Below are 24,100 nucleotides of genomic sequence, written 5' to 3' on the forward strand. Positions count from 1 at the left end.
GTAGATTATTACTTGAAACGAATGTGACCATAAATGCCATTTCATTTGACAGCACAACAGCGAGTGGTGTGAATTCATGTGATTTTCTGGAACATTTTCAAAAAATATTTGTGCTCCAGGTGCGGACAGAGAGTTCCATCATGAGTGCATTAATGAAGGCCGCGGTTTCCCGAAGCCCTGCTTCTTTGGTAAGTCAAAATTTAAATTGTCCAAAATTAAAGAAAGTTATGTAATCGATAAACGACGAATGTTTTGGTCGGGCCTCCGTCCAAGGTATCTAAAAATTTCATGACTTTCCTGTACTAAAATACGGCTTTAATATACTTATAATGTAATTCATATTCAAGATATTTTTTAATTTGCCCAAGCCTTGTTTTTTTCTCAACCTACATCTACGTACTTTCACCCTATAACGTAGCACATGGAAATAATTGTAAAATATTAAATTAAGCAATTAGACTATATTTAATTGTCAAAAAATATTTACGACAAAGTTTTTGTACTATTTATCTCATATTATTTATGAAATAATAAAGCTTTTTGATACAATATTTCAATAAATATAATAAATTATTCTATTTGTATTTCAAAACTTTCATAAAGAGAAGGTAATCTAAGTTGTTATTCCAATAATTAAATCAACTTGGTTATCCTTGTTCCAGGCTTCATACCTCTATAGAAACCTCCATTTATCTGTTGGAGGTGCAACACCAGTTAAAGATGGGTCATCCAACACTAACATGACCAAGGCATATACAGTCATTGACCACAAACATGATGCCTTGGTCATTGGTGCTGGCGGAGCTGGACTTCGGGCAGCCTTCGGCCTTGTCCAGGAAGGCTTTAAAACCGCTGTTGTAACGAAACTATTTCCGACGAGATCTCACACTGTCGCCGCACAAGGTGGCATCAATGCAGCTCTAGGTAGTTATTGACAATTTTACCTGTTTATTTTTTCCTTTTATTTACTTCTAATGGTCAGTCATTACATGGATTGCCACTCTATTTAAAGTCATCAGTTAACTAAACTTCTACAACTGTAAGATTTAGGTACAAAAGTAGTAAAATAATGAAGGAGCTTCCATCAAATGTCTTTATTCCTTATAAAGCACATTTCAAGTTCTAAGTGTAATCATCAAAAGAACCTGTTTATTATAGACATTTCATTGCACAACCAAGTGAAACATAGATAAAATTACTGGCATTACTTGGTAATTGCTACCTCAATTTTGATTAGAAGTTTCCTAAATCACTAAACAAAACCAAAACAAGGCAAATATAAGTATTAAAGTTAATTTGATTTTGAAATCACTTTTATTGCCAGGATATTCCTATCAAAAAGTGTCCAAAAGATTGCAGTTTATCTAAAGTTATTGACTCACTTATCTCTTGGCATTATGTTGCATTTTAGATTATAGATTTTTTGACCAATTTTTATTATTGATTGATAAAGTGATATCACCATGTTTATTCTTTATTGTATACACAAATACATGAACACATACAATGACTATAGTTAGATAGGGTCTATTTAAAGATATTTTTAATCAACCTTGTTTGGTGTAAAAAAGATATACAGAGCTTGCTTATCTGATAGAAGTACTTCAATCTCTATCTGCCAGATAAGCTCTGAATAGGCTGTTTGGTAATCAGCAAGACAGTGGCGAAACAAGTAAGAAAGAGCTTATAAAGTTATTCAATGTTTTTGTTATTTTAGGTAATATGGAAGAAGATAGCTGGCTCTGGCACATGTATGACACAGTCAAAGGTTCAGACTGGCTTGGAGATCAGGTGAGTACTGCCGACCTTAGAATATTTGTCTTATATAAATACTTTTTATCACCAGTATAAAAGTAAATATTGTGATATTGTTGTTGATGTTGTTACATGGGAGTTTTGCCAGCTATGTCTACAGCTGGCGAAACTTCGCAGAAAGGCTAACTCGCTATTCTCAACTTATATATTATAAAATATTATTATTTTAATGAAATCATGCGAATAAATACATGAATGTTTGCCATAAACGTATAATAGTCGGCGTGTTGAACTTATATTTGCATATATTACGTAAACTTGTAATGCTAATTCATGCAATAAGGACAAGACGAGAGTAAAGATAGCATTATTACAAATTGAAAGACTAAATTATTCCATTCGTTTTCCGACAAGTAGACTATGAGCAAAAAACTACTTATATACATATAGGTATGTTGTATAATGTGTAATATACTTATATTATTACGATTTAATGGACTGTTTTGCTATGAGAAATGTTATCAATTTTCATTATAGACATAACATCTTTAGGAACAAGATGGAAAGATAAATATTGACACTGAACAAGATGTTCTTTAATAACTGTAGATGTAGATATTTTATACAAATATGAATATTATAAAAACTATAATAACGAAAAATAGTGTGCGCATTGACATTCTATGTACATATAGACACACATTTGCTAAGGAGTTTTTCTAAAAAAACCGACCGAGCCGTTGTGTAAATACTTATACATTGAGTAATGTAGATAGTATAAGTTCGTTCCCTAAAATGAAGATTTTATGACTCTTCCAAATAAAGTGCAATATCGGTTGTACAGTGTCGTTACACGCCGGCGCTTGTGATAGGATACGCCGCGGACACTTTTTTACAGAGATTGTTTGTCAATTTGTTACGAGGTATATAAGTTGGGACTCTATTTTATGTTTATAAACGAATGCCTATTATACCTAGTAGTGTTATGATAACTATAGACACAACATGTAATCACTTACGTACCTATAAGGAGGCCATCTAGTCTAACAATCAAATCAATAAAGTATTGCATTCACCAAATTTTACTTGGTATAGATATATTTTGCATGCTAGAGATTTTACACTAAACAGGTTATAAGCGACTCTAGTAATAACATAACATCTGTAAAACCCTATTTAATGCGAATAAAAAAAAATGAATTTGGTACTCGTTTGTCGGAACGTGAAAAATAAACGACGTGCATAATTTTGACCGAAATAAATTACGGTTGTCTTATAGAAGCTGGCGTGCCTACTATTATAGAAACGCGCGAAAACAATGTCTTGTTAAAGCGGTCAACAAATGTTATTCGTAATGCTTGTTTTAACCTTTTTCTGCGGTAATGTTGTCGCAAATGACCATACTCGCTTGTGTTTTTTAAACATACTCACTATCATCACATGTACTTGAAGATCACACGTTACCGTTGCTAACAAAGTACTTGGTGGTATACAATACAAGCTATGACCATGACTGACATACTATAAAGAAATAGACTCACAATCTCTAAGGTTTTTATCTTAAAAAGCGCCCGAACCCATATACATTATATATATAGTATATACATTAAGTTATGTAGGCAGTATAAGTTCGTTCCGTGAAATTAAGATGTTATGATTGTTAAAATAAAGAATAATATCGGTTGTACAGTATCGTCACTACGCCCATTGCGACTAAATTCGATCTTGACTTCGTCGCTTAGTGACAAGATGCGCCGCGACCACTTTTTTACAGAGACTGGTACTCTATTTGTTCATACATATACGTGGTCAATGACTATGACGGAACAAACTGCGGTTAAATGCTATATAATTGGTATCACCCAAGGGCAGAGGCGTAAAGGCGGATAGGTAATAAAGGTGCACTTCAGGTACAAGCATAACACATAGCATAGCATCACTGGTGTAACAAAGATGGGGTAGGCAGAGTGTATAGAATACACACCCACTCCTCGCCAGCTATGTCTCAGACGACCAGAATCAGATGTGTGACCTTAGGTACAGTCATGAGCAATATAATGTACCCACTTTAGGACTTTGTTGCACTAGCATATTTGACATTTAGTGAGACTGTTCAATTTGTCAAAAAAGTCAATGTGACATGGTACCAAAGTGTATACATATTAATGCTCGTAACCGTACATACCTAACTAAATCTAAACGAAATACGTTCGTTATAATTTAAAAAAAAAAGCATAATATAATAACCTGCCTTTTTTGTTGTACAGTCTCGGGTCAGATGGATACCTACTTGTATTAGCTAAGCGCCTATTTCAAAATATGAAATAATATTTTAAATTTGAAGTGACCTTTCTGTATTAAGCGAACTATGTATCGAAAAACATAATAGATCAACAACATTGGGAATGGTTTTAAATGTTCCCCGTGATGACGCATGTGACAAGAGCGCTGAGGTGAAAAAGTTGACGGTAGATTGGTATACGATAAAACCATATTATTGTAAGAAACCGCAAAACATAATTTATCATAATATAGTCGATTACAATTAACAACGAACAGAAGGGCTAACATGCGTAACGTGATAAAATGTTGTCACTGACATTTTATCGATTCTGACGATACAATTATGTCGTTTTGTCGATTGGTGCTAATATGCGAACCCAAATAAGTCATGTCGTTCTGTCAAAATACGAACAAAATCACGCGGCACGCATGTTAGGGAAGAAAAACAAACTTATCGATTTCGACAATTTTAATTTATTTTAATTGGTCGGTAATTTTATCACGTTGTACAGCCTCTATGGTCTAGTGGTTAGAGCGTTAGGCTCACGATCTGGAGGTCCGGGTTCGATTCCCGATGGGGACATTGTCGAAATCACTTTGTGAGACTGTCCTTTGTTTGGTAAGGACTATTCAGGCTTGAATCACCTGATTGTCCGAAAAAGTAAGATGATTCCGTGCTTCGGTGGGCACGTGAAGCCGTTGGTTCCGGCTATTAGCCGTAAAAACACCTCCACCAACCCGCATTGGAGCAGCGTGGTGGAGTATGCTCCATACCCCCTCCGGTTGATTGAGGGGAGGCCTGTGCCCAGCAGTGGGACGTATATAGGCTGTTTATGTTTATGTTATGTGCTGACATGCGCAGGTACGATGCGACGTAATTCGTTTAGTATCGCAACGCATTTTTACTCATGAGATTTTTGTACGCAGTATCCGGACTGTTACCTACGGGTTTATGTTTCATTAGCAGGCCATGGGTAGGTTACCACCTTATTACGGACCACGGGAAGAAGATTTTTGTTTACTAAACCTATATACACACAGTCACCGGGACTGTGAACCTGGAACCTGACAGGGGGCAGTAATTGTTAGTACTATTCAAAGGCGGAGGACTGGACCGCGACCGACGGCTTAACGTGCCTTCCGAAGCACGGATCATCTTACTCTCGAACAATCAGGTGATCAGCCTGTAATGTCCTAACCAAACTAGGGACCACAATGATTTTTGTGATATGTCCCCACCGGGATTCGAACCCGGGGCCTCCGGATTGTGAGCCCAACGCTGAAACACTGGACCACAGAGGCCGTTAGAGAGGCAATTAAAGATTATGTACCATCTCTGTTAAAGATTTTTTTTTTTTGTTTTAATGTATGTTTAAATCTCCAAGATTATAAGGTTTTAAAAACACAGGCTGGATGAGAAAAAGGAGCTAAAGCAGACGTTTATGTGATTTCATAAATCTGACTTCATATCTGAGGGATCAAAAAGGCCACATCGAAGCAATTCATCTAAGAAATCAATATTGAAATTTGACATTTGCGCATATAAAAGTAAGTGCGCAATGCAAACAAATGTCAAATAGCAATATTGCTTTCTTAGATGAATTCCTTCGATGTGGCCATTTTAACCCCTGATTTCATAAATCTGAATTATCTCCCCCAGGATGCGATCCACTACATGACCCGCGAGGCGCCTCATGCAGTAATCGAGCTGGACAACTACGGGATGCCGTTCTCTCGCACGCCGGAGGGCCGCATCTACCAGCGCGCGTTCGGAGGACAGTCCCTCAAGTTCGGCAAGGGGGGGCAGGCGCATCGCTGCTGCGCTGTTGCTGACAGGTATGTTATATATCAACGTCTAACCAGCTGAAATGAAACACATCTGCCCATTTAACTGATAGCGTATCTCTCTCTCTTTATTTAAGAGCTGCGCTCTTGTCGGTGGAGTAATCGCCATTCCTCTCTTCTTCCCGCCAAAACCTTCACGATACGACACGACCTGCACCTATTTTACCTATTTTATTTTATTTATTTATTTATTATTATTAAGGCCTTAAATAACATTTGTATAAATGCAATGTCCTGCAAAATTGCATAAGCAATTTGACTGCAGGATCAGAGTCTCACTATGACATGGTTAAATTTCAAAATCTAAGAAATAGGTACCTGCTAAATGACATGAGGAGCTCGGTGGCGCAGCGGTAAACGCGCTCGGTCTGCGATTGTTGAAGTTAAGCAACTTTCGCAAAGGCCGGTCATAGGATGGGTGACCACAAAAAAAATGTTTTCATCTCGAGCTCCTCCGTGCTTCGGAAGGCACGTTAAGCCGTTGGTCCCGGCTGCATTAGCAGTCGTTAATAACCACCAATCCTCATTGGGCCCGCGTGGTGGTTTAAGGCCCGATCTCCCTATCCATCCATAGGGCCCGTGCCCCAGCAGTGGGGACGTTAATGGGCTGGTGATAATGAAATGACATGTAATAAATATTTTTTAAACTTATACAGGTTAGGTCACTTACCTCCGAAACGGATTAGGTTCGCGGGAATGTGGGTTTCCTCGCGATGAGCACGTAATATTCATTTACGATCTAAATTTGAATTCGAAAACCGTTGGTTTAGGCCCCTCTGTTGGGATTCAAACCTACAACCACGCAGTGGCAGTAAAGTTTTCTTCCAACTGGGCAATTATACGCAATTTACACTCGCATTATTGTTAGAATTTTTGACTGATTTAGTCCCTTTAAGCCCGATTTGAGCAGTAATATTTGCCCAGTACAACCTAATCGTTAAAGCTAACTGCATACGTTCTAGACATGCCGTCTTGCAGCCAGCACAAAACCAGACGTATAAGATGATCGTTTCTAAACACTTTCCTACTGCAATCATAAACAACACAGAGCCATAGTTATCATGATAATGACACCCTATTAGTCTATAGAGTCTAGACACTCGACCTGCTATTACGATAATACATAAATGAATGGATAGTTGAACTAGATAGTACTTGTGTAAGTAACATCCGCGTATATGTAAAGTATTGGTTACATAACGATAAGAGTTTACAGTTGGTTTACAGGCGATAAAAGACGTAAGGTCATTGTGAAACACATTACCGGCACATTAACATACATATGCACTTTGCAGAGAGACGTATTTATCTCATTTTCGCTTTCATCGAATATGAAATATAGAAAGAATATACCAATCGTCGAATGACTACGAATACTAATGTATCGTAAATGATTCCTTTAAATTGTAACTTGTTATAACGATTCTTAATATTTTTTGTAAATATTTTTGTTTTCAGTATTTATAAAATTGATTTCGGGAGGCGAATCAACCCCTTCTAAGCCTTCTTCCGTCTTTTCAATCATTTACGGAATGATGATAGCTAAACGTGCTCCATCTTAGGCCCACAATACAATACAAATACACTATATTGCACCAAAATAAAAAGAAATAATTACAAAAAGACTCTCACACACTTGTGGTCTTCTTCTTCTTTTCGAGTCGATGACATACCCTTGCAGTATTTGGCTATGGAAATGGCCTGCATAAAGTCATCCCAGGGCAAGAAGGACAATATATATGAGGTGTCTCAACAGGTGAGATTGTGGTCAATTTTCAACCTGTTTTCAAGTGGAAACGACAGTGCGGTCCTGTCATGACTAATTTAAGAGCCACGTTCTTGTCGGTGTAGCATTCTCCATTCTTGTCTATCAAATGCCAATTTCTTCTTGATGTGGACTGTAGGTTTGTGGCACAGGTTATCCTGTTTTTCACCAGGTTAGGTTTCTAACCTGACCTGAAGATTCGACAGGTACGTATTTTTACAGAAGCGACTGACTGTCTGACCATCTAGCCCTCGAAAGGAAAACCAGCCCACTACAGGTTAAATCACGTACCTCCGAAACACACAGTGGCACAAAATACGTGGAATATAAAGACTTTGCTTTAAATCACTGTTTATTTATTATAAATATTAATTATTTTAAAATATGCACATTTACCTATCCATTCGTAGGATGATTAGAGAATTTTTTTTATAAAAATTATGGCCTGGAATCAAGTTCTTTGAGCCAAGTCTTCTTTTTGATAGAGAAGAAGGGGGCAACCTAATGTTGCCATATATTGAAATATTTTATCTTGGTGTTCCCAACAACGACAAACGCGTACGATACAAGCTGCAAGATCATATTCCTTCCTTCCGTTATCTCAATGAGGTTGATGGTCTTATGCAATAGCAATTGGCTATCTGGTTACAAGAGCAATGCTCTCGGCCCTACCGGCTCGTATGTCCAGTCAATTAACGGCGGTAGAATAGTTCATTGAATCGTAATCAGAGATGTGCTGTTCCGGGAAATGTTCCCAAAGTGGGAAAATTCGCGTTGTAAAAACTCTTTAACAGTAAGGACATTGACTGCCGTTCTTTTTTAAATTGTTATTTATTGTAATCTGGTTTTATCTCTCTAAAGGTTAGGTAATAAAGCTCTGGTTACTTAAGTTTTGCGCCCTTTTACTGTCGAGAATGTTCCCACTTTGGGGACGACACTATTATGGTTGCAGTTGACGATTTGATTCAAGTTAATAAGAGAATCTGATAATGGAAATTGGATGAAGCAACATTTTTTCTCACAAAACAAAAATATAGTTTCTTACTAATATTTTGAGTCTTTTCTGGGATTCAAATAATAAGTATTTAGCTCTTTACTTATTTAAATTAAAAAAATATAAAACCGAGAAAGTTTTCATACTAAGCAATGACTTTTCGTATTCAGAATAGAACTCCAAACTATTATCAGTTTCATATTGTCATGTACCATTCAAACAGTTGCATTTTTTTCTTCTATCGTATGAATTGTGACGTGGATTAACCAACCCCATCAACCCTGGTGTCAGGGTTAGTATTGAGCCGCCAAAGGCCCCTGACATGGCTCATGTAGCGACTACCAACTTGCATCAGTAAGTAGTAACCGGGAACAACGGCTTAACGTGCCTTCCGAAGCACGGATCATCTTACTTTCAGACAATCTGATGATCAGCCTGTAATATCCTAACTAAACTAGGGATCACAAAGTGATTTTCGTGATATGGCCCCACCGGGATTTGAACCCGGGACCTCCGGATCGTGAGCCGAACGCTCAAACCACTGGACCACGGAGGCAGTCGCACTTTAAAAACAGTCCTATTCAGAAACTAAAGTGCAACATAGATGTTTAGTCTATTAGGTACGCCATTGAGTCACATCACGCGATATGTCAACTAGACAAACGGTCACGAGCGACTCAAGTGTGGTTAATATTGTACCACCCATGTCCTTGGACATGGCAATGACAATGTAATCTATGTAATGGATGATTCTATATCGGTTTATGATTTTTTTTTCTTTGATTTATATCTGCAATCAGTAAGCGTCCGTTTGTGTTACTATGAGCAGATGAGCTGAAGGGGAACTTGACTTTATGAGAGACATATCCACTGACATATCCTCAGCAATTAGCAGGGGACCTGCTTCAATAATGAGGTGATTCAGAAACTTTAATCCATTTCCGTCTCCATGATAGGCCGTCTTTTAAGACGACGGATTTGGTTTATTTGCAGGAGCTCCTGAGCGAGGTGGTTGGGATGATGCTCAAGGCGAGTTCTGTAGATTTTGCTCAAGCTTATCAATCCCTTGTTTGACGGTGAGAACATTTAAATAGTGATGAATTTCATTATTGGTCACCAACCAAATGAACTTATTTGTAAACCGTAATTAAACAGAAACTTTGTAAAAAAGTTATCTACTATGTTAGTGAAGACTTAGAAGACATGAAGTCACATGGTCTCGAGCGACTCAATAAAATTATCGTTAATATTGTCCTCCACTCGCGTCCTTGAACATGGTAATGACAATGTAATATATCTAATGGATGATTCTATATCGATCGGTTTATGAAAATGAACTTATTTGTAAACCGTAATTAACATACATACATAAACTCACGCCTATTTCCCACCAGGGTAAGCAGAGCTATGGAATTCCATTTGCTTCGATCCTGACACTTCTCTTGTTTCCTCCACATTCATCAATCGTTTCATACACACACGCCGGTTCGGAGTAGATCGTATTCAACCTTTTCTAAAGACATCCAATTTGGTCAATGGTAAACCGTAATTAAACAGAAAGTAAAAAAAGGTTTCTACAATGAGTACTTAGAAGGCATGAATGCCTGGGAATAACTTTCTAAGAACTAATATTAGGAAGCAAAATTATTAAAATTGTTACTTTACTAATATATATACCTATATATGAATGACTACAATTTTCAGGTTCATGAAGAACGGACGTATGACTTATCAGTTTATCACTTAATATCGCGCAAACGCCACTATTAATAAGTCTTTAAAGATATCTTTGTTTGGCATGGTCGTGGCTTATCAATATTACTTGGAGGTATATTGATGTCAACATATCTTCTGCTGAACTAAAAGTAAATAAAAACATAGAATGTACACAGCTACTCGTAAAGGACTTCTAAGGGACTGTGCCCTTTGCTACGTGATGATTTAAAAGATGTGTTGCTATTGCAGTTTCTTGCCATTTCTTCTCCTCGGCCATAACACGTTGCGAAATGACGTAGATTCAAAAATGTTAAATTGACCTTCAACAATTTTATCTATGATAATTACGTTGAATAAATGATTCTGAATCACCGTTCGGTTCATCGTATCTATTTTAGAACACGAATACCAAGTAGAGCTAAAATTTATGTTACAATGGATTATGGGACCATGAATGAGCTTTGCCTGAAAATCATGTGATAATACGTAACGTGATTTTTTATGTTATCTACTTTGGATGAAAAACATTTATTCAACGTAATTATCATGGATAAAAATGTTGAAGGTCAATTCAACACTTTGGAATCTACGTCGTTTTGCAAGGTGTTATGGCTGAGGAGAAGAAATGATCCTTTAAATTTGCTTAATAACGGTCTCCGTGATCCGGTGATTGAGCGTTGGGCTCACGATCCGGAGGTCCCGGGTTCGAATTCCGGTGGGGACATATCACAAAAATCACATGTTTGGTTAGGACCCCTAGTTTGGTTAGGACATTACAGGCTGATCACCTGATTGTCCTGAAGTATGATGATCCATGCTTCAGAAGGCACGTTAAGCCGTTGGTCCCGGTTAATACTTACTGATATAAGTAAGAAGTCGTTACATGAGCCATGTCAGGGGCCTTTGGCGGCTCAATAATAACCCTGACACCAGGGTTGATGAGGTTGGTAATCCACCAAATAGAATTTGAAGTCAACCGTCAAGTTTGTTTCAGAACGGGTCACTCGCTGCTGCTGAAATTTGATATGCACTCCCACACACACAAAGATCTCTCTCTTATATAACACGCCACGCGGACGAAATATGGCACATAAAATATAGAATTTGAAGTCAACCGTCAAGTTTGTTTCAGAACGGGTCACTCGCTGCTCCACACCCTCTACGGACAATCTCTGCGCTACGACTGTGAATACTTCATCGAATACTTCGCCCTGGACCTGTTGATGGAAGACGGCGTCTGCAAGGGATGCATCGCGCTCAACCTTGAAGATGGTACACTGCACAGGTACAGTGAAACCCCTTTATTCTTCGTTGGGAGTAAACTGGCCAAGTCTCTTGTAATCATTCAGGCGAGTGGACTACAAACAATTATAAAAAGTGGAAACCGGCTGCAGGTCAGATATTAAGTGGACGAAAACAACAATATGACACTTGCCACTGCCAATGGCTGTCTTTGTTTAATTTCACTATTCTAAAGGAGGTAATTTACAGTCTGTCCCAATTACACGTAGAGGTAAACTGAGGTACCAATACGTAATAAACAGGTTTCTATGTCCCACTAGCAGAGGTAATTCGGTGCAAAAGTTTTTGGACCCTCATCATGAGTCCCAGCTACAGAAGTTACTTTCTTATCTAGGTTCCACTTATCAAGGTCTCAATTGTCAAGGTGTCACTTAACCAGGTCCCACTGATCCAGAGCCCACTGATCCAGAGCCCACTGATCCATAGCCTACTGATCCATAGCCCACTGATCCAGAGCCCACTGATCCAGAGCCCACTGATCCAGAGCCCACTCATCCATGTCCCACTCATCCATGTCCCACTTATCCAATTCCCACTTAACCAGGTCTTACTGATGCAGGTCCCACTCGTCCAGGTCCCACTTACCCAAAGTTCCACTTATCCAGGTTTCACAATATTACTCTTTATTCTATGCCGCAGGTTCCAAGCGGCGAACACGATCCTGGCGACGGGCGGCACGGGTCGCTCGTACTTCAGCTGCACGTCTGCACACACGTGCACGGGCGACGGCACGGCCATGGCGGCGCGCGCCGGCCTGCAGAACGAGGACATGGAGTTCGTGCAGTTCCACCCCACTGGTAAGTATTGGCTCTTTTATCTTTTTGGCTTTGTTATTTTTTACAAGGTTACCTCAGTCGTAGTAATAACGAAATTTTTTTATGCATTGTTTTAATAAGTAATCCATGGTAACATTTAATTAGTGTATTATTATCTTTTTATAAACCTTTTAGGAAAGAACATAAATGAAAAATAACAAAGAAATATTCAATAAACGCTTAATAGATGCAATAAAGAGTTTTTGTATTGTATTGTAGATGCATTGTTTTAGTTTTTCGAAACGTTACTAAATAGAACCAAATAAATGTAAAACCTTGGTAAGCTAATACCATAAATAGAATGGTACGTAAGTCAGCCCTTGAACTTCAATTCGGTTGCAGGTATCTACGGCGCTGGGTGCCTGATGACGGAGGGGTGTCGCGGGGAGGGCGGGTTCCTGGTGAACGCGAAGGGCGAGCGCTTCATGGAGAGATATGCGCCCGTCGCCAAGGACTTGGCCAGCCGTGACGTCGTCAGCCGCGCCATGACCGTCGAGATTATGGAGGGTGAGAAAGAACATAACATTGTGAACAATTCACATGAAGTACCACACGCAGTAGTATCATCGTCCCCTAGAATTATCCCCTTTTTCACAGGGTCCGCTTACTTAACCTGAAGATTGGATAGGTCCGGTTAATTACAGAAGCGACTGCCTGTCTGACCTTCCAACCCGCGAAGGGAAAACCAGCCCAATACAGGTTAGGTCATATACCTCCAAAAATACATTTCTCGGAAATGTGGGTTTCCTCACGATATTTTCCTTCACCGCACACACACGTATGTTATGACCTATACCTAGCACAATAAATATTATCAGTTGATTGACTGCACGCGCCAAAACATTAAAAAGTTCTAAAATGTTGAACTCGCAGCTCTTGTCAACTTGTGTTAACTCTTACCATAGAATAAGGAATATTACGTTTAAAACGGTCCCTATCCGCCTCTCACCGATTCGATTCGCTCACTCCCGCTGGGTCTCATTTTTGTTTAAATTGCTGTAAACTGTTAAAGAGTAAAGGAGTGCGCACGCGGACAGTCCGTCTCGCTTGCTCTTACGCGGTAAGGCGAGACACGGTAACAATGAGATATTTATATAGAGAGTTCCGGTACCGGTTCCTCATAATGTCGAAGCAAATTTTTGTTCGTCCCGGTTTAGCAAGTCCGTCAGAATTTTTCTTTTTCATCTTTCTGATTTTTCCCTAAACACTGTACATACGCATCATCACTAATTTAAGAACCACGTTCTTGTCGGTGTAGCATTCTCCATGTTACTTTTCTAGGGAAAAATAGACCAGTGGTTTCCCTCTTGCCTTCCGCCCCGCAGTACTCTGTCTGATGCGAGTGGAATGGCACCCAGAGTAGTCTATTTCAAAGTCGTACTAGGACTCCTGTCCTCCACCTACGCATAAATAACATACATACAACACAAGCATAAATATACATACTGATAAATGGTACGAAATAAATAAACACCATTCTTCTCTTCTATCAAGAGGGTTGTGAAGTGGATGACCGTCCTCATGAACCCTTAAAAAAACAGTAACCAAATATATTCTCCCGCACAGAATTCGACTGAATTCATTTTTAGATCATAGATAATTTATAGGCTCGCCCCAAATTACACGGGACTTAACATAGCTGGCGAGAAGTGGGGGGTATACTGTACATCTCATCTCTTTCCGGGATGAAAGTGTTGCTATGTTATGTTAAATATAATTCCCCTCAGGTCGCGGGTGCGGGCCTGAAAAGGACCACGTGCACCTGCAGCTGCACCACCTGCCCCCCGAGCAGCTGGGCGCGCGCCTGCCCGGCATCTCGGAGACCGCCATGATCTTCGCCGGCGTCGACGTCACCAAGGAGCCCATACCAGTGCTGCCCACCGTGCACTACAACATGGGCGGCACACCCACTAACTTCCGTGGAGAGGTGAGCGATCCAGGGTAGACAGCAATCTCGTGAAAATAGTCACATCATGGATCTTGAACCATGGGAGCTTAGTTGTGCAGAAGTCTTTTAACCAAAAAGATAATTAGTACCTACGTTATAAATAAAGTGGATTTAACTTATGTTTAAATAGGAAAAACAACACGATAAGATTGTTTCCTCGTAACTCTGGTAAAATTTAACAAGGCGTTTGTACTACTAGAAAAACGAAATTGCAATATAGATATCTTTTTAGAATTGAGTAGTTTCCTTCCTAGGTCAAAGATAAATTATGGCATTCTGATTACTAAATAATGACAAAAAACGTTTAACTCGTAAAGGTGTCAAAAACGTTATCTTTTTTCTATTTAACTTATTTATGAAAAATTTAAGTGCGACATTTTGTACGTTTTTCTATGACGCCACAGTGCTTTTTCATACAAATCCCATAGTAATTTCGTGTTTGACGTTTAGTAAAAAGTAACTGATTTGACTAGTTGGAAACGAGCCTATTGTAAGAGTACGAATATTGTTATTAAAAAATACTGTTTATATTCTCGCCAACGCTCTCTTATATATAACATAATCATAATGTTAAACAAAACGACAAATACAATTTTCTCGCAAGACACCCAAGGGAAATAAGAGGGTAGAGTAGAGGTGTGGTTAGCGTGTGGGGACTGTTGCGGTATATGGTTTCGGTGGGGGGAGGTGAGTGTCCTTTCTATATGTACTACATTATATTCTATGGTATTATTTCGCAGGTGATATCCCACCACAACGGCAAGGACGCGATAGTGCCGGGCCTGTACGCGGCGGGCGAGGCGTCGTGCGCGTCGGTGCACGGAGCCAACAGGCTGGGAGCCAACTCGCTGCTCGACATCGTGGTGTTCGGCCGCGCCTGCGCCATCACCATCGCCGAGAACAGCAAGCCCGGCGACGCGCAGGCGCCGCTTAAAGACGTGAGTTTGTAGCACTATATGGTCGCACTTTGGACGCGTTGGAATACGTCTCGTGCGTATACGTACGAAGACGCAGGAACAATCCCGACTTACTAAGCGCACTGGGCGTGAGTTGATCACCGGTGACAAGTATTCGTACGTTTACGTACTATACAAATTCATACGAAAGACAATGGTGTTGAAACCATACATTTAATTATTCTGTCTGATTACTACTCTATTTTATTTCTACTCTATCTATTTTAGATACTCCTCCTTCGATATAATAATCTCTATTCTGCTGTCATTCTAATTATACTACGTTATACATATAGAATACATAATATTGATAATATGTACATTCCCTATTATTTTATTACGCTCAAACAGTCGACCGGCGAGGCGAGTGTGGCGAACTTGGACCAAATACGGTACGCGAACGGCGCTATCCCCACCGCAGACCTGCGTCTGCGCATGCAGAAATGCATGCAGAAGAACGCTGCCGTCTTCCGGCAGAAGAACACTTTGGAAGAAGGTACTTGCATTCATATTTTATAATTATTTATTCGTTATAATTATTTCATTAATAAATCTTCTCTCGTGTGTGTTGTGAACTTGTGACCTCATCAACCCAGTACGGCTAACATGCGCAACGTGATACAATTATGTCGTTTTGTCGATTGGTGCTAATATGTGAACCCAAATAAGTCATGTTCTGTCAAAATACGAACAAAATCACGTGACACGCATGTTAGGAGAAGAAAAAGCTTATCGATTTCGACAAAATTTATTGAATCGATCGATAATTTTATTAAGTTTTGCATGTTACCCTGCTGGTGTCTACCATTGAGCTGACAGGCCCCTGACTACAGGCTTACTTAAGTCTAAGCCAACTACTTAACGTACCCTCCGATCCAAACGGAAGAATAAAGTCATTATCCAAGTGGACTAAAAGTGGGTTTCCATCAAAGCGGATAACTTCTGGAATCGACGAACTATAGCGAGCAGGAGAGAAGACGCTCTATCGCTCTCTCGTGCTGATTGGTTGTATCCTGGTTTCCGCTCACCACTTCTTCTCCCCGCGTTGTGGAAATCCACCGTATTCCCCTTTTAACGTAGCATGATTAGAGTGATATATCTCTCGTCTCTTTCGCGCTAGGCGATATACTATATCTCTGTCCTGCTGTCATTCTAATCATGCTATAACAGATGAGCGGAGTTTCGAATAGATTTCTTTGTGTTTTATTTGACTAAGAACCAATCGGTACTTTCAAATGATGCGATCGAAGGATTTGTAATTACAAATAATAATCGAATATACTTTATTGCACGCAAACAAAACATACGAACATTGTAACAACAAACAAATGTGGCAGGTGCCTTATTTGGCTCCATCCAATTTTTCTGGCGAGTTTCAATCTCTAACATAACATAAACAGTCTATACACGTCCCATTGCTGGGCACAGGCGTCCCCTCAATCAACCGCCGGGGGTGTGGAGCATACTCCACCACGCGGCTCCACTTCGAATTAGTGGATGTGTTTTTACGGCTAATACCCAGGACCAACGGCGTAACGTACCCTTCGAAACAGGGAATCATCTTACTTTTTCGGACAATCAGGTTACTCAAGCCAAAGGACAGTCTCATAAAGTGATTTCGACAATGTCCCCATCGGGAATCGAACCCGGACCTCCAGATCGTGAGCCGATATACGTACTTACTTGCATACATATTCCTACAACTATATATCTACTAGATCGTTCATTCTAATTATAACAAGTTATGTTTTTCCGCAAAATCTTTGGACTGCTTCCAAATCGAAACTCTCCACTCTTTATTAGTAAACACACAGTGGAATAACTTACCGCCGTCTGTTTTCTAAACACTATTAATTTGAAGTCTTCAAGGCTACAACATTATTTCTTCATCTCGTTAGTGAAGGATGGCATTTTTTTAGACCCGTCTGATTAAATAATAAAAAGCTTGTTCCGCCAGAATTTACTAGCTATTTCCTTCGGCACGGGTATTTGAATGAAATAACAATCATCATCATCATCATCAGCCGTACGACGCCCACTGTTGGGCATAGGCCTCCCCCAAGGATCTCCACGACGATCGGTCTTGCGCTGCCCGCATCCAGCGGCTTCCCGCGACCTTCACCAGATCGTCGGTCCACCTTGTAGCGGGCCTACCCACTGAGCGTCGTCCAACACGTGGTCGCCATTCTAGAACCTTTCCGCCCCATCGGCCATCGGTTCTCCTCGCTATGTGTCCTGCCCACTGCCACTTCTCCGGGTGAGAGCCTTCAGCGCTCCCCATTTGTCCGGCCAAGTAGTTAATGCCATCTGCGGCAAATCTACAATAAGTCACGTCAAAAAAAAAAAAAAAAAACTGCCACTTCAGCTTTGCAATTCTCCGAGCTATGTCGGTGACTTTAGTTCTTCTGCGGATCTCCTCATTTCTGATTCGATCGAGCAGGGAAATACCGAGCATAGCTCTCTCCATTGCCATCTGAGCGACACCGAGCTTCCTCACGAGACCCATAGCAAGCGGCCACGTCTCACTGCCGTAGGTCATCACTGGCAACACGCACTGGTCAAAGACTTTCGTCTTGAGACACTGAGGTATTTTGAAGGAAATAACAATATAATGAAGTAATAAGAAACTATGTGTATCGGCGTATTTCCATATGTCGATGAAAAAAGTATCTCGTGTGACTAGGTTGTCGTCTACTCTATCCACTAGTACATAGTATCGTTTACTATAGACGTTTTTCTTTTCGCGCTAAATCTATTGTATTTACTTACAGGTCAGCGCCAAATCCACGAGATCTACGGTCAGCTGAAGGACGTGAAAGTATCGGATCACTCGATGATTTGGAACTCGGACTTAGTTGAAACATTGGAGCTCCAGAACCTGATGATCAACTCGGTGCAGATCGTGGAGGGCGCATTAGCCAGGGAGGAGTCGCGCGGGGCGCATGCGCGCGAGGACTTCAAGACACGTCGTGATGAACTTGATTACTCCAAGCCTTTGGAAGGGCAGGTACGTGCCTGATTTCTATGTGTCAACTTCCACCTGCTGCTGTTAATGTTCAGTGCCGGATTTTCCTTTTACCAAAATACGTAATTTTTTTTCTTATTATTAATCAATAGAAAACTTAACAGTGAAAGCTCCACTTTTTTTCAAATATATTTTACAACTCGTACTCGCACGTAGTAGCGAGATGTTTGAGTCAAAAAGGCGCCACGTCGAAGCAATGTACACAACAAGCCGGCAACGTTGCTCTTCAACACAATTTGGACATTTATTTCATTGCCTTTTTAACGCCCTTGAGCATTTTTATATCTAGTTTACATGTGAAATTTCAAATAAAATGAATTATAATGGTGTCGATTCGAAATCGCATGACTAACTTATTTGATAGGACTAAACTTATTTGAGATTACGACCTTCCTACTAACCTAAAATAAGTTTAGCCCTGTCAAATAAGTTATATCTTACGTGTTCTAATTGACATCAATTTCACTGTTTCCATTATATCTCTTGTCTCTCAGACGAAGCTGCCATTTGAGAAGCACTGGAGGAAGCACACACTAGCGGAGACAGACCCGGCGACCGGCAAAACCAAGCTCACATACAGACCAGTTATCGACAACACACTAGACCAGCAGGAGTGCAAGACTGTGCCGCCCGTCATCAGAACGTATTAGACTGGACCTAGGTGAGTCTACTTATAGGAATAGAACATTCTAGAAGCACTGAGACAAGCTCACGCACCGACCCGACATCACAGATTATACAGTGTATAAATTATAAGGATTATACAGTGGTTGAGCGTTGGGCTCACAATCCAGAGGTCCCGGGTTCGAATCCCGGTGGAGACATAAAAATCACTGTGATCCTTAGATTGGTTAGGACAATACAGGCCGATCCGTGCTTCGGATGGCACGTCAATCCGATGGTTCCGGTTACTACTTTCTGATGTAAGTACGTAGTTGTTACATAAGCTATGCTAGGGGCCTTTGGCGGCTCAATTTTAAGCCTGACACCAGGGTTGATGTGGTTGGTCAGTCACCTCTGGAAAACGAAATAGTGATATCATAGTCTCCCATAATTTCGGTCTTCTCTCATCTTGGTTGTGAGATAGATGACCAACCTGGGGGTTAAAAAGGCCTCATGACGCAATTCACCTAAAAAACAATTTTGCTTTGTGACATTTTATATGCGCAAATGTATTTTTTTTTGTCAATGTCCAAGCTACTTTCACCAAAAACAATATAGATGGCGTTGTTCAGTTTAAATGTGTTAATTACCTGCTTTTTCATTACTCGGGTACATAATTATTCGTTTTTTTATTATTTATAATTATTATTTATTTTGAAAAAGTAAATAACAGTGAAGTATACTGCTTTTATTGATGACGTCGCACCACAGTATTTCCATACACATTCCCATTGATGTATAATAAATGTTTGTTGAAACCTACGAGCGAATATATTTTGCAACGTTTTAGGTAATCTCTCATCAAGGGTGCTGGCTGAGTAACACAGAGTCTGCACGCGACGCGCTGCCGCAGTCGCCCGAGCACCAAGCCACTCATCGAGCGCCATTATTTATTTCATTATTTATTATATAGCCTAGCCCGTTAAGCGTAACATACACATCGAGAATACTCTTACACTAACCACTAACGAGTCTATTCCTCGCCACAAATACGTATGTACAAATCACATTGTGCCACGATAGTTCCCGTTTTATTATTTTGTTGTCAATTTTGTTGTAATTGTAGTGTACGTGTGAAGCATTTATTATTGATTTTAAATGTGTTATAATGGCCTCAGCAGCACCGAGCGTACTTAAGCGTAACGATAAAATAAGAGGATTATACGCTTTGGAATCCCAAAAAAGCATAATTTTACTCTGAAATGATGTTAGTACTATAATATAGGTCTACCTCATAGTTTGTGTAAAAATGTAATATCCTATTGTAAAATTTTAATTATTTTTCAACATCGATAATTTCATACGCATTATTTAAATCATGTTTATGTAAATTTTGACTTTGTGTTCAGTATTATGCCGATGAAGTTAATTTGAATTATGGAGGTACAACCCTTTTATAGAACATAAATAAGGAAATAATATTTAATAAAATTATGTAAAGTTAAACATGTGTTGCGATTCATTTTTCTTTCGTTCCCTGACAATTTCATAACATATTTTCAAACTTGCTAAGCGTTGTTAACTCCTATCAAAACTCAGAATGTAAATTATTAGTCTTTCAATGTTTTCTTGTCTGACGCAACGCGCGGCAATTTCACAGGATCATCAGAGTTCAAATTACCAAGGCTGGATGTAGGACAATGTTGACGCGTGTTTTGTGCGGAAATTTTATGCTACCATTGACGTCAAGAAGCCTCCGATTACCAGTAACATTGACTAGAAATGTAGAAAGTCATAATCTATTGGAAATATTTTGAATGCGCATTTATTTGCTTCACTTATAAGATCTAATTGTCGTATCAAAATTAAACTTTATGCATTTTAATGATAAATCTTTAGCGAAAATGTACAAAGTCTGCACAGTACAGATGTAAGTAATATCATTTCTATTTGTGGAAGTAAATTAGGAGCTTAAAGGCCAAGTGTGTGACCGACCTCGAGATAGCCAGCCTACTTACTAGCCATAGGTAGGTGTCTGTCGACCTCAAACGAGTTCATCTAACCAGATGATTTAATTGTGTATCGTCTGCGACAAAAATAATAACTTGTCGGCTACCAATATGTGCTAATAATTATAACCCAATACCATGCATCATCCCTAACGTTTCAATTCACCTTAATTTATCTCGTCTATAAATATAGATTAAGTATTCATCGGAAAGTTTTGCTATGATTATTCTACAAGGAAAATACACGTTGTCTTTATGTCTATTCCTATATTATATAGTAGTGACGTATTTGCAGAATAAACATTTAAGTATAATCTTATTCAGCTAAGTGGTAAAGTATGATAAACAAGTGAAAGTCCATTCATCACTGAATGTTGTGCACTAAACTTTTTTTTTCTTCTATAAACAAATATCTACCTTCGAAGATGAGTTCTAAACAAAACTAAGTGAAGTAAATTGTTTGTACAAAATCAGTGTACAAAAGTTTGAGGAACGTTTGAAACGAGACACTATTCGGCGTGCATATTTTAAAGTGTTCGTTATCTTTAGGGACGTATAATGACATTACGTCGTCTTGCCGCTTGCGATAACTCCAGGAGGGGTCACGGGGTGTCGGCAGCCATTTCAACTAGTGACTACTTCGTCGCGGCTCCTCACACTCGTGTCTCTGGGTCCTCCCGGTTCTTCTCTCTGCTCTCTCCCCCGTGAGATTTCATGGTGCTACTTGGCACATACTACTTGGACAGCGCTTTCGGCCTCCTTCGGGGCGCGGCCAGAAGAGGCCTCCAGCTCGAAGCGCTCAACAACTTGACGCTACAGAACATATTCGTCAATCTGTGTAAAGGTAAACCTCGCCATTTTATTGTCAATTAACAAAACCCTTAATGGAAATTTCCTCGAAACTTCTACGAGCAATTTTAACGACTTTGTAGTAGGTATGTGCTGATAATTGTTCGTTAAATGTAAACATCTAAACATGTGTTGCATTTACTTTGTTAAAGAGGATAATGTGATAAAACTATTAAATATACTTAGTAAAGTAACATTTGTAGACACAAATAAGGGATCACGCATATTACGGCTGTATACTTAATAAGTCTAGCTACAGGTGACGGGCAGGTAACACGGCGGTACTTAAGCAGTTTATTATACTATAATCATGCTGCAAAATGTCTTCCGATGACTTGTAGTACTGCTCTCACCTATAAGTATTACTGGCGTGCGTTCATTTATGTTTCCTGTAGCTAATTAAGACCGTTCGACCAGGTATATATCTATACAATATAACCGAATATCGGAGTATAGTAATGAAGATAAATTTAGAATTCGAAAACGAGGTAGACCCTGAAAAAGATGGTGTGATGATAGACTGGTGACAATTCGCTGAAGACCGTAAAATGTGGAGAAATGAAGGGAAGGCTTAGCTTAGCTGGCCCAGTAGTGGGACAATAGTATTGGCTAGTAAGATAAGAACGCCTTGAGTTAATGAAATATTGATTGATTGTCTTCACAGCTTGTCAAGTACGGACGATGTCGTGCATCCCTCCGTCGGCGTTCTCCGCGGGCCGCATCCGGCAGACTCAGCGCGACAGCGACATGAAGCTCTCCAACACCAGCAAGGGGCCTGGCAGCGAGCCCAAGTACTTCAACACTGCCTGTAAGACGCTCAAATTCTAACATAGAGAGAATGTTCTGTATGATGGATGTTCTCTAATTCTAAAACTAACAAATTATGCTGTAATGCTATTCCGGGAGTGAACAAAAAACATAGTACCATAAAAACTGGCTGACAAACCTTCTAGACGAATGGTGTACTTCTAACATGATGGACTGTTATTTAGGAGATGAGCAGATCATATCAAAAGTGGCTACAACTTGTCTTCTGATCCACCCCATTAGGCATTATGAGCGTGAGTTTAATTCACGTACACATAGCAAAAGTAAGTAGTTCATAACTCGGTTTGGGTTGACCCGGCAACAACATTGATAATATTAAGTGACCTCTGTCCTGAAAAGTTTCTACAATCAAAAAGAACATTCAAACTAATTACGTAGATGTAAATATTTAAAATCTAGGAAAGGCTTAACAATTTGATGAATGAAGGAATCTATTCACTGCATCACATCACACAAGTTATAAAAATAGGTAACTACTGGGTACCTATTTAAACATTAACATTATTTTTATCTGTTTCAGTCACTGAACTAACACCGTTGAAATACAATAGCAAGTTGATGAACAGCATCTGGGGATTCTACAACCGGTACTCGCCACATAACGTGAAGAAAGTCAACGATGCTTTCTCTTTCAATGTGGAGTGCCAGCAGTAAGTATATTTTTAATATAGCAAGGAGAAATTTTAACAGGGTGTTACGATTGCTCGTAAAATTTTAGCAGGCGCCACGTAACACAGTAAAAAAACAAAGAATCTAACAATGTGTGCCGCACATGTCGGTTAGTTGCATAAACAACATGATATATCGCAATTGCAATGGAAGTACCAGATAAACATAATTCAGTGAAATATTAGAAATCAATATTCAGTGGAATCGCCCCATATAAAGGCCACGCATAAAATGAAATGACGTAGGCGTATGAGTTCACTGATAGCCAAGCATGACCCCGCCACCTCCTGAGGCATGTTGGATATCTACGGCCTAGAATATAATATAATCCAAAAAATATCGTGAAATTGTTAAGCCTATTTTTCCCTAAAGAATTAAGTTCTTTCGATAATTGTTTGTCAAGGCCCATACGCAATGTTTAAGCGACACTAGTTCAATATGTAAACATATTTTTATTCTTATTGATTCACAATTTATGTTTACTTCCAGATCTGCTGGTAACTCCACTAACAAGAGTGACTCTGTCATCACTCTGCCCTCTCCCAAACTAGAGAATGTCTGGGGAGCTATGAACGTCCCACAATCTCACTAACATTGTATACAATAGCAAGTAATAATAAGGGAGTACTCAATATATCTCTTAAAAAATATATAAAATGTAGAAAAAAATGGTTTACTTGACTTTATAATCTGGTTTGATTAAATGACATTTAGTTACTTAGATCAATGTTTTATTTT

At 39.4% G+C, this 24,100-nt stretch overlaps 2 protein-coding genes across 3 annotated transcripts; both read left to right on the forward strand.

The window, feature by feature from the left end:
• The first annotated feature begins 30 nt into the window (after positions 1-30).
• Positions 31-20,513, forward strand: LOC126373560 (succinate dehydrogenase [ubiquinone] flavoprotein subunit, mitochondrial). The gene is made up of 13 exons (XM_050019722.1): positions 31-188; positions 663-924; positions 1,718-1,791; positions 5,699-5,874; positions 11,491-11,643; positions 12,300-12,457; positions 12,818-12,982; positions 14,203-14,402; positions 15,164-15,361; positions 15,731-15,875; positions 18,151-18,386; positions 18,899-19,065; positions 19,858-20,513. Exons 1-12 carry the CDS (start codon positions 141-143, stop codon positions 19,052-19,054), a joined length of 1,971 nt encoding a protein of 656 aa, XP_049875679.1. The 5' UTR covers positions 31-140; the 3' UTR covers positions 19,055-19,065; positions 19,858-20,513.
• A 1,012-nt stretch (positions 20,514-21,525) lies between these two features.
• On the forward strand, positions 21,526-24,083 carry LOC126373594 (uncharacterized). 2 transcript variants are annotated; one of them, XM_050019778.1, is made up of 4 exons: positions 21,526-21,860; positions 22,530-22,673; positions 23,214-23,343; positions 23,852-24,083. In XM_050019778.1, exons 1-4 carry the CDS (start codon positions 21,731-21,733, stop codon positions 23,952-23,954), a joined length of 507 nt encoding a protein of 168 aa, XP_049875735.1. In that variant the 5' UTR covers positions 21,526-21,730; the 3' UTR covers positions 23,955-24,083. The 2 variants fall into 2 exon arrangements, with proteins under 2 accessions (XP_049875735.1, XP_049875736.1); XM_050019779.1 differs by lacking the exon at positions 21,526-21,860 and adding an exon at positions 22,159-22,282.
• Positions 24,084-24,100: the final 17 nt, after the last annotated feature.

This window comes from Pectinophora gossypiella, chromosome 16, assembly GCF_024362695.1.
Source record: "Pectinophora gossypiella chromosome 16, ilPecGoss1.1, whole genome shotgun sequence".
Classification (NCBI taxonomy): Eukaryota; Metazoa; Arthropoda; class Insecta; order Lepidoptera; family Gelechiidae; genus Pectinophora; species Pectinophora gossypiella.